At 37.5% G+C, this 19,463-nt stretch overlaps 1 protein-coding gene across 1 annotated transcript; it reads right to left on the reverse strand.

The window, feature by feature from the left end:
• Positions 1-1,089: 1,089 nt before the first annotated feature.
• Positions 1,090-7,223, reverse strand: LOC116523946 (2-aminoethanethiol dioxygenase-like). Its single transcript, XM_032239038.1, has 2 exons — positions 7,196-7,223; positions 1,090-1,679 (listed from the first exon to the last, which is right to left on the reverse strand). The coding sequence occupies exons 1-2, from the start codon at positions 7,221-7,223 to the stop codon at positions 1,090-1,092; spliced, it is 618 nt and encodes a 205-aa protein (XP_032094929.1).
• Between the last annotated feature and the right edge of the window lie 12,240 nt (positions 7,224-19,463).

Consider the following 19,463-nt stretch of genomic DNA (forward strand, 5'->3'; position numbering starts at 1 on the left):
TGATTTGTCATAATTGTGATGATTATGGCTTACAGCTCATGAAAACCCCAAATCCACAATATCAGAAAATTAGAATATTGTGAAAAGATGCAATATTCTAGGCTCAAAGTGTCCCACTCTAATCAGCTAATCAAGCCATAATACCTGCAAAGGGTTCCTGAGCCTTTAAATGGTCTCTCAGTCTAGTTCAGTAGGAATCACAATCATGGGAAAGACTGCTGACCTGACAGTTGTGCAGAAAACCATCATTGACACCCACCATAAGGAGGGAAAGCCTCAAAAGGTAATTGCAAAAAGAAGTTGGATGTTCTCAAAGTGCTGTATCAAAGCACATTAATAGTGAGTTTGAGTTTGAGTTTATTGGTCTTGTATGCCGCCCACTCCCAAAGGACTCCGGGCTGTGAAGTACCCGTGGTTCGCCCATGAGGCTAATGTTGAGAAAAGACACGGACACGAGCTTTCTCGGGATGAGGTGACCCAGATTGGGGTCTGGGAGCCCCTTTTATTGAGATAGGACAAAGGCAGGAGGAGCAATCAGCATGTGATTTAAGACAGCCTGTCAAACTACAATTGCTAATCTACTGCTTAGGGAAGTTCTATCTATATATGGTCAAATCCTGGGCGTCATTGGGTAAGGCACATCTAGAATGAACTATCAGGATGTTATGTCTTTTAGGAGTTCGTTTTTTCCTGTGAGGTTCAGCGTGGCTGTGCATGCCCTGTTATGCACTGGGCCATGGGTGACCGCCACACCTACACAAGGAATTATATGACAACATCTCCTACTTTTTTCTTTTTTGTCAAAAAGACTTTTCCTCTTCGTCTGCCTCTTCATCTGACAGGGCTGTCAACAGTGCTTTTTGTTGCTGCAAAATAATTCGACCGGGAGTTTAAAAAAGAATAAAAAGGGGGGGGAGTCAATCCATTATCTCAGAAATGCTGTTTTACACCCCCAAAGGAGGAGGGGGCCTTGAAAGTCCAGGCACGACCCGGCGTTGAAACCCAGCAGAAAGTCCAGGTGGGCATCGTCCCCCTTGGCAGCCCCGCCATCGAGGTCAGCCAAGGAGGCCATCCGTCTTCCATCCCGGCTCAGGGGTAGACTCGGGGGCCCAGATAAGGCTCCCCGCCACACCAGAAGTAGGGCGCCTGCGGGGTCTCCAGCAGCCAGAGAGCGCACAGAGGGCCGGTTGCGGGCGGGAGGCTCTGTCCGTTGGCCAGCTGGTAGTAGTGGCAGTCGTGTCCGCGGGCCGGGTTGTAGGGTGGCACCAGGATGTCGAGGAAGGCGACGGGCCCGGTACCCTCAGCCGCGATCTGGTGCAGGTTGTCCCACTGCGGGGAGAGCAGGCAGGGCGGCATGGAGGCCGTGTAGAGGCGGTGCGAGCAGAGCAAGGCACGCAAGCGGCGAGGGCGGCCGGGGCAGGAGGCGGCCTCGGAGGCATCAGCAGAAGCAGTGGCATTGGGGGCGTCCTGGGGCTCCTCGGGCTGCTCGTCAAAGCAGGCAATGTGGAGGGTGCCGTAGAAGACCTTCAGCAGCCCCTGTATGCCCAGGTGGTTGTGCAGAGGGATGCAGGCACTGGCGCGGAGCACGAAGACGCCCATGCTGAAGCACGCCGTCTCACAGATGTCCGTGTAGCTGACGGGCGGCTTTTCCGGGGGTATGGGAAGTGGGTGATCTGCCGCTTGAGAGATTGCAATGGAGAATTTGACAATATCCGAAGCTCCTGCAGGTGCACAGTCTGAGCCTTCGAGAAGCCCGAGCCCATTACTCACGATTTGGGAGGGTGCTCCGTTCACTGACGGCTGGCCCTGGATGTGAGACTTTGCCCAGTCGAGGGTGAGTGAGGGGCGGGCGACACAGGTAATCACGTCGGGGTCACCAAATGTGAAGTACCTGTGGTTCGCCCATGAGGCTAATGTTGAGAAAAGACATGGACACGAGCTTTCTCGGGATGAGGTGACCCAGATTGGGGTCTGGGAGCCCCTTTAATTGAGATAGGACAAAGGCAGGAGGAGCAATCAGCATGTGATTTAAGACAGCCTGTCAAACTACAATTGCTAATCTACTGGTCAGGGAAGTTCTGTCTATATATGGTCAAATCCTGGGCGTCATTGGGTAAGGCACATCTAGAGTGAACTAGCAGGATGTTATGTCTTTTAGGAGTTTGTTTTTTCCTGTGTGGTTCAGCGTGGCTGTGCATGCCCTGTTATGCACTGGGCCATGGGTGACCGCCACACCTACACAAGGAGTTATATGACAACACCGGGTGGCTTACAATAAACAAGGGAAGGGGATAAATAAACAAAACAACACTTTAAAATACACAACAGTCACAGTTTCCGTGGGGCTGGATATTTCGAAAGCCCCCCAGCCTGCTGGAGCAGCCAGGACTTAACGGCTTTGCGGAAGGCTGGGAGGGTAATAAGGGTCCGGATCTCCATGGGGAGGTCGTTCCAGAGGGCTGGAGCTGCGACAGAGAAGGCTGTCCCCCGGGGAGTCGCCAGCCAACATTGGCTGACAGATGGGATCTGGAGAAGACCTAACCTGTGAGATCTAATCAGTCTATGGGAGGTAATCGACAGGAGGCGGTCTCTCAGGTACCCAGGTCATCCCTGCTGAAAATTATGTGGAAGGGAAAAGTGTGAAAGAAAAAGTTGCACAAGCAGCAGAGATGACCGCAGCCTGGAGAGGATTGTCAGGAAAAGGCCATTCAAAAGTGTTGGGAACTTTCACAAGGAGTGGACTGAGGCTGGAGTCAGTGCATCAAGAGCCACCACACATAGACGGATCCTGGACATGGGCTTCAAATGTCGTATTCCTCTTGTCAAACTGCTCCTGAACAACAAACAATGTCAGAAGTGTCTTACCTGGGCTAAAGATAAACAGAACTAGTCTGTTGCTCAGTGGTCTAAAGTCCTCTTTTCTTATGAGAGCAACTTTTACATCTCATTTGGAAACCAAGGACCCAGAGTATGGAGGAAGAATGGAGAGGCACACACTGTAAGATGCTTGGAGTCCAGTATGAAGTTTCCACAGTCTGTGTTGATTTGGGGAGCCATGTCATCTGCTGGTGTTGGTCCACTGTGCTTCATTAAGACCAGGGTCAACACAGCCATCTATCAGGAGATTTTGGAGCACTTCATGCTTCCTTCTGCAGACTAGCTTTATGGGGATGCTGACTTCATTTTCCATCAGGTCTTGGCACCTGCCCACACTGCCAAAAGCACCAAAACCGGTTCAATGACTGTGGAATTACTGTGCTTGATTGGCCAGCAAACTCGCCTGACCTGAATCCCATAGAGAATTTATGGGGCATTGCCAAGAGAGAGATGAGGGACCGAACAATGCAAAAGAGCTGAAGGCCGCTATTGAAGCATCCTAGTCTTCCATAACACCTCAGCAGTGCCACAGGCTGATAGCTTCCATGCCACACCACATTGAGACAGTAATTGCTGCAAAAGGGGCCCAAACCAGGTACTGAGTACATATGCATGCTTATACTTTTGAGAGATCAAATATTGTTCTATGTACAATCCTTGTTTTATTGATTGCATTGTGGATTTGGGGTTTTCATCGACTGTAAGCCATAATCATCACAATTATGACAAATCATGGCTTGAACTATCTTGCTTTGCATGTAATGAGTCTATCTCATATATTTGTTTCACCTTTTAAGTTGCATTACTGAAATAAATGAACTTTTGCACGATATTGTAATTTTTCGAGTTTCACCTGTATATAAAGTTACAAAGCATGTATCAATACACAGCTTCCCATAAATATTTTTTTCTTACTTGAGAAAGACATATAAATAGGATTTTTAAAAAATATTTTAAGTAAAAAGACATGTAATAATCTGTGACTTGTTTAGCATGGTCCATTTCTGCACTTTGTTGGTATTTTGGTTGATTAGTTTATTTACAATTTATAAAGTGAAGTAAGAAGACACCAAGCAAAATAAGGAATTTAATGCTGCATGAACAATTTGTTATTTCTTGTAATTATAGCTTGCCAATTTTCTATTAAAATGTAAATAAAATATAAGGTTACGTTATAATTTTAAATATAAAATTAAATGCTTATGCTACCTTTAATTTATCTTGCAAGTATTCCACTATTGCAAGGAAAACACTCCTTGATATTATGTAATAGAGATGTTGTTTTACAACTTTTCAGACTGAACTTCTCATTGTAAAGCCTTTTTCTAAAAAAAAGTCAAAACTGTTAGATCTTAGAAAAGCATTTAATTATATGCAACATAAAATACTGAATAGAAATACAAGATGTTTCTTTTTATAAAAGAAGCAAGAACAACATAGGACTAAGTTGTGCACCCAGATTTTGACATTCACTTTGTTCTTTCTCTTTGTAAATCTGATGACCTTATTATTTTTTTAACCTACTTTGAGAGAAGCTGAAAATAGAACAGAGTTAGAAAAAATGCATTGTTGTTTTCCCCTTGTAACATTTAAAATACATGAAAGAATGTGTATTAAATTCCATTGCTGGAATGGGCTCAAAATATAAGGGTTAATTTCTGATTTAAATAACATAATATTAAGACAAGAAAGAGGTTGTCTATGCCTTTCACTTTTACATTATTTTTAAAATTGCATGTTTTACATGCATTAATCAGTTTATAATAAGCACTTTTTATCAGCTAATATTCTATTGGAGATTGAAATGCAGCTACATATATTTTCTCCCCTCTAATCTTAAAGTGTTCTTTCAAATCATGGAATTTGATTAGCTTTTAAAATGTGGAGTGTATGACTAGGACTTTGTATGCAAATATTTTTCCACATTTTTCCCTTGCAGCTTGTCCAGTGTACTATGGATTTTTCATTGACTCACAATTCTGTGTCTATGAAATGCAATGGAAGAGGAAAATACTATGTATCTTAGCTCATGATTTAAATAATAAGAGAATTGTTCAGATTAGATATCACGCTAGAAACCAGGAGAGTATGAGTTCTAGTCCTGCCTTAAATATAACACCACCTGGGTGACTTTGGTCCAATTACTCCCTATCAACCATCGGAAACATGAAATAGCAAGCCACTTAAACATTTCTTGCCAGGACAACTGCAAAGTTTCCAGGAGTCAACATTGACTGGAAGTCACACACAAACATTGAAACACAAAAGCAGACCACATGTTTGTATTTTGTAGCCCCCCAAGACACCCCCCCAAACTAATAGCTGAAATTTGAAGGCCAAATGGTTCCCTACTACTCCATTGCAAAATACATACTGATTTATTAATAGAAGGGTTATTATTGAAGGCCAAATGGCCACTTTTCAGCAGGGTAATTGTGGTTATTGGCAATTTTTTTATTTGTTACATCTTTTAACAAATAGGTGTGGAAATGTATATTAAGCCTTAAAAACCATTTTTGCATTTGAATCTATGCAAAAAATAGCCACTAGAAAGAACTAGAAATTACGTTAAGAAACTGGTTCAATGTCTTGCATAGAATCTAATATGTTTATAGTTTTTCCACAGTGATACACATATTAGCAAGCACGAGTACAAGTTTTTTGTGTGCTTGTCTGTTTTCTTACTATTGTCTATCAGAAAGACACATATTAAGAATGACTATAAGAATTTTGTTATAAAATGTTAGTGATAAAGGATTCTGTTTATCTTCATGAAGTTTGTCATGGCTCTACATCCTTGGATGAATTTCAAAAATATTTCCATTTTCCTTGACAAACTATTGAATATTCACCCAAATATCTAAGTATTACAAATTACCAATTTCTTAATGTGATCACTAAAAGAAACATTAAAATTATTATTATTGCAGAATTTGCAAGTATTGCTTCCAGTATCTACATTATTATTTTGTGAAAACATTTCCTCCTCCCTGATCTTGCTAAATTGGAACAATATAAGATGCTGGTAGTTTTAGTTTAGCAACCTATAAAGGGACACTGATTCCCTGCTACTCCATTGCAAAATACATACTGATTTATTAATAGAAGGATTGTTATTTGACTGATTCAGAAAATATTATATTTACAGTATTTTTCTCTGATCTTTCCTGCTATTTCTATGAGATAAAAATAAATAATAGTACCTATTGCAAATGAACATGATGAGACATAGTTGCAACATCTGCTTGGTTTAGAAAAATATATCTGCTAAAAGGCCACCACACATTGAGAATTTAAAATAGCTTATTTTCTTTTCTAAACTCCACATTTGTTTTATCTAATATGCAAACATGTAATAATTATGAATTGGTTGCTCTCAAAAGGAAAATAAGACCCAGCTGTTGCACAGTAAGGCCAAGTAGAAATTCCTTACTAGATGAGCTACACATGTAGTTCCTTGGTTTACATCTGCCCTAATGAAACAAAATTGTTCTAACTCAGGAAAGTGGCAAAGTTAGTCCCAGTAGCCCAAAAATGTCTTTACTGCATTTCAACTCTGATTCTGTGCAAAAAAAGACTACTTGCAAATTCATTGGGAGATTGCTAGAAAAGAAGGTATATGCTCAGATATCCACAGAAATATATTAAACAAATAAGTCCTCAAAAGTGCTTGAGGCTAACATATATTTGTCAGATTATCATTATTGTCAGGTGAGTTATTCAGCAGAGAACACAATCAAAAGATAAATGTATTTATATGTATTATATTTGCCGAGATTGCTGAAATTCACTAGACAGGGGGACAATCTTTTAAAAAATTGATGCCAATTTTCCATTGATTAAAAAGAAATTGACAAGTCACGGACACTGTCTGAGAAAAAAAAAAATCATATACTTCTTAACAGTGCTTTACAGTCCTCTCTAAGCAGTTTACAGCGTCAGCATACTGCTCCCAACAATCTGGGTCCTCATTTTACTGATCTTGGAAGGATGGAAGACTGAGTCAACCTTGAGCCACTAAGGATTGAACTACGGGTAGTTAGCAAGATTTTAGCTTGCAATACTGTATTCTACTGTACTACCATGGCTCCTATAAAACTTCTATGTACTAAGAATAAATGTCCTACTGTGTTTATATTAAAGAAATGTTTAACAGTAAAGTAAGATAACTCTCAGAAAGTTTTCAATTATAACTCTGACTTGAGAGAAAAAAATTGCAGTAGTGTGTATCATTAAGAGTTTCTATAAAATAAAACCTTTTAAACTTTCTTTTATATTTTTTATCATGACTTTATTTTTTAAGACATTTTTGACTTACAGCCCAATTCTTTAACTAAAAGTGCCATCAAGACACTTAATTTATTCTGCATTGGACAGAACTTGATTTCAGTGTATGCATCTTTACAATCTTAAACCGTCCTTTTGGTAGCATTTAGTCCCTTAAAGCCAGGCTCCAGCTGAAAACAGTTTTCTTTTTCTCTACTCTTCTGGCTGTTGGATGCTTAGCCGCCTTTTGGGTAAGACAACATTACAGCTGATTTTGAAGGGTTCTGCTTTGTGGGAAAAGCAGCATGGGGCTGACAGATGCAACTTGGCTTGTCCAGAGAAATAAGGGAACAAGGGAAAAGCCATTTTATAAACTTTTCCCTGCCTGGACAAATAAAATTAGCTCTTCTCTTCCTACAACATTCAATGCTTAAACTTGGAGCTTCTAGACTTCAAAAGATATATGGCGCTAGTACTTTGCTCCAGATCAATCTAAAAAACTGACAGCACAAGTACAAAAGTTTGCTGATCACTTTCCAACCATTTTGAAGCAGAATAAAGCTGTAAAATGTGTAATGTCAACCATAAAGTATCCTCATCAGTTTTTCAAAAACAATGTCTCCAACTTCCCTTTTAAAAAATAAAAACATTGTCCTTCCCATTTTTTATTATGTCTCTAGGACTCAAAATTTCCTCCTATTCTTGTTTAGGCAAATCTATGCCTTGGAATTGCAGTATCACTTTTTAGAACCTACTGTAAGTAACCAACTGAAAATCTGCAAGGCATTGTCAATTATAGATATTTTTTTCCCCTTTGGACAGAAAAATACTAAGATGTACACAGCCACTGCACGTAGGAAATAGAAAATGGAGCATTGTTATGTTATATTACTAGAATTAGGACAGCCATAAATATCCATAAATAAATGATTAAAATGCTGATGCGCCTAATGGAAACATTTAACATGGAGAACAAGCTGCTTTATAAGTCCTAGTAGACAAAGAAAATGATAAAATGTTGATATGAATTCTATGAGATACTAATTTCCACCCCCCTTTTTATATTTTGAAATCAGAAAGTACTTTCCCTTCACAAATGGCATGGGCTCATAAGGGCAAATGAAAGCGTAATTCAAAAACTAGAGGTTAGAGCTTTTCAACCTCCATTTAATCTAAAATGCACTATTGTTATGCTGCCCTTACAGTTGTCCATTTCTATGCAGAATATGTAATAGCATTTTCTCTTCAATTGGAACTTTTAGAATGATAACTTCCCAAATTTCAGTGCAAATTTCCATCTTCGAGGGGAACTTTAAATACAGATTGTACTAGAAAAACATATCCTCATTGTTTCTCAGTTATATTTTTAATATTTGGACATCATTGGACCTTATGCATTATTATTGCATCCTTAATAGTTATATGTATTATTACCAACACATGCCGCACAGATAGTCCATATTCACCTATGAATTTTCATTAATTGAAATTGACAAAGCATAAAACATACATACACATGGACGCACAATTCTGTTCTGTTCTGCTATAACCTTTCAAAGGATGTGTGCGAATTGCAGAAGGTCGGAGCACTGAAAAAAAATGATAGTTGTGTGCACAAATTGGGGCTGTTCTGACAGAAAACCGGTACAGCTTGCCCTGTTATCCTTTTAGATTTTAGATTTTAGATTTTATTTAGCATTTATAAGCCGCCCTTTTCCCTGAGGGGACTCAGGGCGGCTTACAATAATAAGGGAAGGGGAGTGAAGACAAAATATAGAAAAAAAAAAAAAAAAAACAGTATCCCTCACACTTTCCTTTCCAATGAACCATCTTTCATGACTGTATGGCACTTATCTTCAGTTGCTGTCATTCTACATCTTGGCTGATCAAAAAGAATAGCTACAACCAAGAAAATGAACAAGAAATAACACCATTCTATTGATTACAATGACTTCTTTTCTAGTCTTTTATTGATGTATTTCCTGGCCACTGTGTCTTTTGGCAGTCTTTTCTGAGCTGGGCAGCTTGCAGATGTATGGATTTTGATCCACAGAATATTTCAGCCAGCATAGCTATTGCTTGAGATTTTAGAAACCAAAGTCCACACATCTGGTATTGACGAACTAAAGAAACACCCTATAACTCACAGAACTCAGAACAAACCCTCTGCAGATGCCTTTGCTTAATTTATACTCTGTAATGTAAAAGCCAGGTTCCTAATTAGTGACCAGTCAGTCACCAGCTAAAGTATACGGTGATGTTTATCCTTAAATTGACTTAAAAACCACCTTCAAAGAACAAGACTAAGAATTATTTCCAAACACAGTTTTACAAATGTTTTGATTACTTTTAAAAGGTAATTACAAACTAACGATTTTTTCTAAATGAAACTGTCTAGCAACTAAAAACACTGAAGTGTTCGTACCCTTTGGAGTGTTTCTTCACAGCATTGCGTTTTTGCTTGTATGTAAAATGCCTCATAAATCTATTTGATAGTCACAGTAGCATATCTTGAAGGGAAATGGAAAGAGGGAGAGGAGGGAGAAAAAGTAATCTGTGTCAACTAACACAAAAAAAAGCCTGATTTATATTTCAGTTCTGAGAACACTGATCAGAAAGAAAGTAAAATGAGATTGTTTGACCTATGTACTAGTCATATCATATGCCTCTCAAAACGTGCGCACACACACAAACCCACATAAACCCTTGATTCTATTGTAGCCCTAATGATCTGCCCTTGCTTGGATATGTTCCAGAGAAGATGTATAAAATAAATAGGTTGAGTCTAAATTTTCCTGGCAATGTTTGACAAATTAAACAATCATGGAGATGTGAGATCTCCAAGATCTTACTTGAAAATTCTTCATAAATGATGTATTGTTTTCATTAAGGTTGCAAAAACCATTTTGTCTAATGCACCAGGGAAAGTTTCTTTAAAAAAAAAACAATGAAGAAAGCAGACAAGGAAATATGTGCCCAACAGCAATATACAATCTTGGATAAGGTTGCAAGAAATATTCATTGGAGGTCAGACAAAGGTAACAGGCTGTTATTCTACGATCATCCATTCTGATCCCATTTTCCCCTCTTTAGATTGATTTGCACATTCACTTTAAACAAAATAATAAACAATGTTTTGATGTATTTTTGCTAGTAAAAATATTCCAAAAGGGGAACATTTTTTCTTATTTTTTTTCTTTTCAGCACCCATAAACCTTTTCTCATAGAATATTATTTTACTTTTTCTTCAGACTTTGCAAGCCCCTCTTAAGAACAACACACTAACAGTAGTGGCAGCTTCTAGTCATTTCATCTGAACATGACTTTTTGTCATTCAATTTTATTAATAATTCAGGAAATGTATTTAATTATATTAAAAACATAGATTTCTCTTTGGGTTTTTTTGTTTGTTCTGTGTATAAATTTGTGTTGATTCAAATTGAGTTCTTCTGGCATACTATTGAATTAATTATATTTATTTATTTACCAGTTCTATTCATTAATTAGTGGATTTTAAGTTCTTGTATGGATGAAAAACTATTACATTTATGGAGAGCAGAATCTATCTGGGGTAAACTGGGAAGTTAACTGAGAATAAGTGTGGTGAGGCAGATACAGTGCTGGACTAGCACCTAGGAGCTCCAGGTTTTACCCCATGCTCAGTCTCAGATGCTCCCTTGGAGAGAGAGCCAGTCACTCTCTGCCCAACTTACCTCAAATATTTTTTTATTGGTCAAAGAACAAAATCAAATAATGTCAGGAAATATTTTTTATTAGATATTCAATATAACTGGAGAGGCAATTCTTATGTTGAGGTGGAAATGATTTTGGCCTCTTCCATCTGGGGAAGACTCCTGTTTGAACTTCATTGTTTCAACATTTGAGTATGCTTATCCCAAATGTTATACAGGCCCAGTTAAAATCTTTCGACAAGTTTTCCCCAACTTCTTTTGTTATCCTTTATGGAATTCCTTTATTAAATAAGCCAATTGCCTATTTTAGGAGAAATTGAATAGAAAATTAACTGGCTTATTGGCTGAGTAGAAAATTGGTGAATGGGTGATTCCAGCTACTCTGATGATACATCTTTTGTTTATTTTTATTTAGGGATAGAGATAGGCCACAGACAGACAGACAGACAGTGAAATAAAAATGCTGTATATGCATATGCATGCTTGGAAACAATGAAATAAAGCAAGAAAGAAGACTGGCAATGATAGGAGATAATCCAGCTACACAAAAGAACCTGCATCCTAGATCCAAGGAGAAATTACCCTTAAGTAATGCTGGTGGATATCAGTTATTCAAATGACATTGGATGGCTGTCCTCATTTCTTTAATACTGTTCATTTGAATCATTTAATTAGTAAAAACTGTGAGTCACCCCATTTTTATTCATGCCATACTTCTGAAGTTGTTTTAGGATTCTCTGATTTCATTACCTTCACAGAATCATAACTATGTTCTCCATGCAACTCAAAGAAAGCATGTTTATACTAGTGCTGGAAGTATCCCAGAAGCAGAGATTTGTTCAATTTCAATATTTTTCTATTCATGCAGTTGTTCAACATTCCCAGCTTCTGGCATCATGTGGTTACCTGGCTATCATTACTATGTGATAACTTCATGATATCTGGATACTTAAAACAATTATTTGTACTGCCAACTACATAATGTGATATGAAGACTATGGATTGCTCTTTTCTTCTGCTTTTCATCCAATGATTCTTCTATATTTTATTCTTAGAAGCAGTCTCTAACTGAGTGATAGTTGCTGGTCCAAGGTCACAAATAAGTTTCCTGACTGTGTACTGTTTAAATTAGATTTCTTCTGTCCTTGTCCAACATTTAACCATTACTGTTTTAAGCATGTTTCTAAATGAAGCATGGACCATAAAAGTAATTATTTCTAGTGACAAGTAACACTGAAGTTGCATTCACATTTTACCTTCTTAAGAGGTTAGAGATTAATTGGGCATTAACAGTTACTTTTGGAGTCCTAAATGTCTGGTTTTTCTTTGACTTTGTTAAACATTAACCTTGGATTTATTCCTATTTTTAGACTCTATTACATTGATGAAAAAGTCAACAGTACCTGCATTGTCTTCGTTGGTTAGAATACCGCAATGTCACAACGTTGTGGTTGGAGTTAGAAAGCACAGTGAGAAAAGTAATGTACAGAAAAAATGATCAAGTATGGCTCTAGAGACAATAGCTTAGTAGTTCAAGCCTAGTGAATCTGACCTGAGAGAAGAGAAAACATGAAAAACAGCCAAGAGTTATTGTTCAAATATTAAAGTAAAATCAAGGACACATCACATTCTTCTTTAATCCATTCTGTCTACATTAAAACTGCACAGCAGTTTGCATATGATTAGATTATAGATTGTAACTTGTGAATGAATTAGTTGACTGCATAACACTACTGTATATGTTAAACAGTCAAACAATGTAAGGTTCTATAGTATGCTCATGATATTACATGTGTCTTGATCCAACACTGGAGCTAAATATGGAAACATTCACAAACATTATGGATAAAAGAAAAAATCCTAGTAGATAGTATGGAGAACAATAGTCATATACACTAAATATTGCTGAACCAGTCATAAATAACAGTAAAACTATTTAGCTCAGATATTAAGCTTCTGGTTTAATCAGTTTTATTCACTGTAAATCAGTTCATAATAATAACTGGATAAATGAAATGTTTATTGGATACTCAATGGTGCTTTTTCAGGAGGTAACTGGACTTTCTTGGTTTTTTTTTTCTTCTTTGATGATGTTTCGCTTCTCATCCAAGAAGCTTCTTCAGCTCTGACTGGATCATGGGCAATGGAAACATTTATACTCCTTGCACACAGTTGGTCATTTGCATTCTTTTAGGGAGTCATTGAGGCCACTTGGAGATTCATCTGTTCATCAACATCCTGAAGCCAAGAAGACCCACAGCCATTTGCACTACTCGGGTGACCCTGAGGACACAGATGAACCTCCAAGTGGCCTCAATGACTCTCTAAACCAATGATTCTCTAAAACCATTCTCTAAAAGAATGAAAATGACTATCTGTCTGCAAGGAGTATAAATGCTTCCATTCCCCACCATCCAGTCAAAGCTGAAGAAGCTTCTTGGATAAGAAATGAAATGTCTTCAAAGAAGAAAAAAAACAAGGAAGTCCACTTACCTTCTGAAAAAGCAAGACAACCATGACCTTGATGACTGAAAATCCCCATAGACATTTTTTGGATACATGTTTGTAGAAGCAAAGAATGTTTCTTAAAATGAGGGTTCTGCAAAGCTAATTAACTCTTATACATTATTGATCCATTAGATAAATAGATGGTTATAATTTTCATGTACTGAGAAACATCATATAGCACACATATGCATGTATATACAGACAGAAAGTATGAACTGGATAATTACTTAAAATGTATTTAAACTAAACAACTATTTTAATTAAAAAGTTAGGAAAGATTAAAGCAATCCATTTTAACTAATGTTAAATTAAATTATGTGATTGTTGCTGTTGCTTTGGTACTATCCACCTTTCTGAGAGCAAAGTCCAACCCATTTTCAAAGGCAATATGGCTCACCCTGAAAAAAAGAACTTTCAGAACTAGAAACTAAATTTAATTCAGGATGTACTCCAGCCTAATTTTAAGTGGCTTCCAGTGTGGCATTCATTAACACATTAGATTTTATCCATGGAACTGTATTCTTCCATTCCACTGCTCCCCACTGATTGCATTTACTTTGCAAAACAAGATGATTGGAATACATCTTGATAGGTAGATATTATAGATTGGTAGACTAGTGTGTAATTTCAGATAACTGGGAACCATCATCTTCCTTTCTTTTCTCTCCAAAGGGTAGAAAACAAAGTGTAGGTAACTACAAAGGTCCATTCCAAACATTTCCAAAGCCACCCTGACTGGAACCAATTCAAATTTCACAGGTTAATAACTTGTGAATTTTCAAGAATATTAAGCAGATCTGATATTAGGAAAAAGCAGGACATAATTTGCATGGCCTGATGTTTGTGGTTATAAAGTTTTACAACCTCAAATATGTTATACTTGTTTTAGATAAACTACCTTTCTTTTAACATTACAATTGATAAAGGTTTGAAATTGGAACCTGTATCCCTGTCTCATTTTTACCATTTGTTTTGCATACTTATCTCTTCCTAACAGAGATTTAATGTACCTACCTAAGTTTAAATACATCTTTCCCCTTCCTACTCTTTCACCAGCTTCTTCTTCACTTTGCAATTTAAAAATAATTCCACGTGTATTAAACAGCTTTATTTTGGATGGCTTCCAAAAGAAAAGTAAAAAGAAATGTCTGGAAGAAATTAAAAATAAGAGAAGCTAAAACTGTTTTGCCTTCTTTACATATAGTTAAAGAAAAAATTAAAAGTTGGTGATAATATTAATTGTTATCTGTGTTAGAGCAAATGAACCAGAAAGTCTAGCTGTTGATTCCATTTGTGGATAACTGATGCGGAAGATGTAGATATTCTTCAAAATCCATATGCCTTTCATAATAATTTATTTCAGATTCTGCACAGAGTTATTGATGCAAGTAAAATAAAAAATGAGATTAATAGTGGTGCATGAAATAAATCTTCCTTGTAAAGCTTCCCATGACGCTTCACTTTTAGATTATACCCAGAAAATATAGAATCTTCTTTAAAATGTATCTTAAAGCATTAAAGTATGAAAGAAATATAACTGTTCATGAATTCAAGATAGCATCTGCAAACAAAGTCAAGGTCTTACCGTGTCCATTGGGGATTTAACTAAATATTATGCAAATATGTCTTTTCAAATAGGGGCTTGGAATCTTACAAATTCATTTCCCAAACAGTATTAGTCTACTGGGGTTATTCTGCATCATGATCAAGTGAAAACAGATAAGCATTTCAGAACAAAAATGTTAGCTTATTATGCTCTGTATAAAATATAATAATACAAAATAATCCCTAAAACAGTTGGATGTAAAATTCAAAAGCTAGAATAATAAGGAAAAAAGTCCATAGAATTTGAAACATTTATGAATTATCCTTTGGCCAGCTTACCATGATTTGAATTGTAAAACAATCTATAATAACCAAAAAATATAGTAGATTATCAATGTGTTTTCAGACCAAGAGGAGACAGTTTTACTGTGATGACACTTATTTTTAATATCTGACAAACACATTTGAGGAAGGGAATTCCTCAAATTTTTATGGTATATAGAATTAACTATCAACTGGGAAACAAACTCTGAACCAAGTGGAAGATCCAACAGGTTCCTAACAAACCTAGCAGATAATTTTGTTTCCCAAAAAGTAGAGAAGGGAACAAGGGGGTCAGCCATATTGGACTTAATTCTCACTAACAGAGAGGAAATGATAGAAGGTGTTGAAGCCACAGGAACCCTGGGGGCAAGTGACCATGCAATATTGGAATTCAACATTATGCAAACACAAATAGTAGAACAAAGTCAAACTAAAGTCTTGGACTTTAAAAGACCTAATTTAAATAAACTTAGAAAGAGCTTGGGAAGAATTCCATGGATGAGAATCCTCAAGGGGAAAACAACTCAAGAAGCTTGGGAAATTTTGAAAAATGAGATTATAAAAGCCCAGTCTAGCACAATACCAATGAAAAAGAAAAATAACAGCTCCCAAAAGAAACCAGCATGGCTACATAAAGAACTCTCTGACAAATTGAAAGACAAAAAAGATAAGTATAAAAAGTGGAAAGAGAGGGACATAACTAAGGCAGAATATCAACAAATAGCCCAAGCCTGTAAAGATGAAGTGAGGAAAGCTAAGGCTCACAATGAAGAAAGGCTTGCAACAAAGTAAAAATTAACAAAAAAAGCTTCTTCCAACATGTTAAAAACAAGAAAAAAGTTAAGGAAACAATTGGTTCATTGCTGGGAGAAAGTGGCAAGAAGATGAAAAGCAACAGGGAGAAAACAGAACTATTTAACTCACGTTTTACATCTGTCATTTCACAAAGAGATAAAACAGTCCAACCTATCAAAAACAGCACCACAACAATCAGATTAGGAACACGAATTGAAATAGGGAAGAAAACAGTAAGTGAGCACCTGTCTACCCTAGAGGAGTTCAAATCATCAGGACCGGATGGATTACACCCCAGGGTTCTGAAGGAACTGGCAGACGAGATCTCAGAACCATTTAATTATATCTTTCAGAGATCCTGGAGCACCGGGGAACTGCCAGAGGACTGGAAAAGAGTTGATGTGGTTCCCATCTTCAAAAAAGAAAAAAATAGATCCAGGAAACTACAGACCTATCAGCCTGACCTCAATACCAGGAAAGATTCTGGAAAAATAATCAAGCAACGAATTAGCGAACACCTAGAAGCAAACAAAGTAATAGCCAAAAGTCAACATGGGTTCGTCAAAAACAGATCATGCCAGACTAATCTTATTGCATTCTTTGATAATGTGACAAAATGAATGGACCAGAGGAATGCCATTGATATAGTTTACTTGGACTACAGTAAGGCATTTGATAAGGTAGACCATAACCTACTACTAGATAAAGTAGAAGAATGTGGGTTAGACAGCATCACCACCAGATGGATTTGTAACTGGCTGACCAACCACACTCAACATGTAGTCCTCAATGGAACTGAATCTTCATGGAGGGAAGTATGCAGTGGAGTACCCCAAGGCTCTGTTTTGGGCCCAGTACTCTTCAACATCTTCATCAATGATTCGGATGAGGGAATAAATGGGGAACTTATCAAATTCGCATATGACACCAAACTGGCGGAATAACCAACACTCCAGAAGATAGGCTTAAAATACAGAAGGATCTTGACAAACTTGAACATTGGGCATGATCTAATAAAATGAAATTCAATGGTGAAAAGGGTAAGGTTATACAATTAGGTAAGAAAAACAAAATGCATAGGTACAGTATAGGTGGTACCGTGCTCAACAGTAGTAACTGTGAAAGGAATCTTGGAATCCTAGTGGACAACCATTTAAATATGAACCAGCAGTGTACAGCAGCTGCCAAAAAAGCCAACACAGTTCTAGGCTGCATAAATAGAGGGATAGAATCAAAATCACGTGAAGTGTTAATACCATTTTATAATGCCTTGGTAAGGCCACACGTGGAATACTGCATTCAGTTCTGGTCGCCACAATGTAGAAAAGATGTGGAGACTCTGGAAAGAGTACAGAGAAGAGCAACAAAGATGATTAGGGGACTGGAGACTAAAACATATGAAAAATGGTTGCAGGAACTGGCTATGTCTAGTTTAAGAGAAAGAAGGACTAGGGGAGACATGATAGCAGTGTTCCAATATCTCAGGGGTTGCCACAAAGAAGAGGGAGTCAAACTATTCTCCAAGGCACCAGAGGATAGAACAAGAAGCAATGGGTGGAAACTAATCAAGGAGAAATGCAACTTAGAACTGAGGAGAAATTTCCTGACAGTTAGAACAATTAATCAGTAGAACAGCTTGCCTCCAGAAGTTGTGAATGCCCCAACACTGGACATCTTTAAGAAGATGTTGGATAGCCATCTATCTGAAATGGTATAGGGTTTCCTGCCTAGGCAGGGAGTTGGACTAGAAGACCTCCAAGGTCCTTTCCAACTCTCTGCTATTGTATTGTATTGTATTGTATTGTATTGTATTGTATTGTATTGTATTGTATTGTATTGTATTGTATTGTATTGTATTGTATTAATATATTTATCTGCAGCTGAATTTGAACAATAACATGAATTTGACTTTATTTCTAAGCTAATGACTGTTCTTGCATCTCAAATAAAATAAATTTTAAAAATTAGATTTCACAAGAGGCAAAAATCAGCATGTTTTTTGTTTAGATTTATATATATAAGAAAATAAACACATACAGAAATGCATGTTTTAGACATGTTCATGTTAAAATGAGAAATTAATTTGAAAGTGAAGACATATTTAATTGCTGCAGACCAGCATATCTCAGTGTTTACTGTAGAAAGTCAGAACCCACCCTCCTAGAATAATGAAATGTTTTGAGCAATATTTAAAAAGGAAGAATCTTATATTTACCTAAATGAGAAATATGTTTTTTAAGGGGCAGGAAGCAGACTCAATCTTAATACTCCCCAGCAGATATTTTGTGCCCATTAGGAAAGACTGGCCCAGCCATCTACAAAACAAAAGACCTTCAGCTCCAGGATGATGGGATTATGCTTTTGACAAAGCCATTAAGCCACAATAGGAATTGTCCAACACCCTTTCAGAGCACAGGTTTCTTCATTGCATCATCTCAGAGCAGTCAAAACCTCAGCCAAAATTAGCTTAGAAAAACACCTAGGATTTGTATTTTGCCTATAGAGTCAGCTATGACCCATATATAACCTCTACATGGCCCCATGGGAGTCTGACAACAGCCAATAGAATACATGTTCTTCAAAGGTGGTGGCGCAGTGGTTAAATGCAGCACTGCAGGCTACTGCTAGATCAGCAGTTCAGCGGTTCAAATCTCACCGGCTCAGGGTTGACTCAGCCTTCCATCCTTCCGAGGTGGGTAAAATGAGGACCCGGATTGTTGGGGGCAATATGCTGACTCTCTGTAAACCGCTTAGAGAGGGCTGAAAGCCCTATGAAGCGGTATATAAGTCTACTGCTATTGCTATAAAGGTGGGATGCTGCTGGTTAAACAACTGGTTTGGTGAGCATACAATGACAGCACTGAAAATGGAGCATTTAGAAGCTCGCTGCTTACCTTCCAAGTCTGCAATGGTAAGTAAAACAGCTGGCTGGGGAAATCGGTTGTGCTGCATGATTGAGATGAGCTAGAAAGTAGAAAATAAAGGACAGGATAAAATAGGGGCAAGTGGGCATGGCCAGTTGATTGTCAACTACCGGTTCGCCCAAACTTGTCCAAACTGGCTGAATACCACCTCTGATGTTCTTGCATAGAAACAGGAAGCTCAAAACCAATAGAAGATATAACACCCCCCCCCCCCCCCATTCTCAACTCCATGTGGTCAGCTGCACTAAAAGCATAAACATGTGATCCTGTTCATCAATAAATGGATCCTCTTTCCAATAAGCCACCAGCCTCCATTTTGTCTCCAGTTCTTTACTCCCGAATTGGAACTGAACCAATTCAGTTTCTTCCCACACTACAATGAAAGAATGAAAGGGTATAAAACAAAGGATACTAAAAATAATACAATTAGTACAACATAATTAAAATATAAATAAGTAACAATGTTTAAAGAAAGGCCTTTAGTGCTTTTGGGAAGCTCCATTACTGCCTATTACTGAGGCAGTAATAGAGA

Source organism: Thamnophis elegans, chromosome 2 (genome assembly GCF_009769535.1).
Source record: "Thamnophis elegans isolate rThaEle1 chromosome 2, rThaEle1.pri, whole genome shotgun sequence".
Lineage (NCBI taxonomy): Eukaryota > Metazoa > Chordata > Lepidosauria > Squamata > Colubridae > Thamnophis > Thamnophis elegans.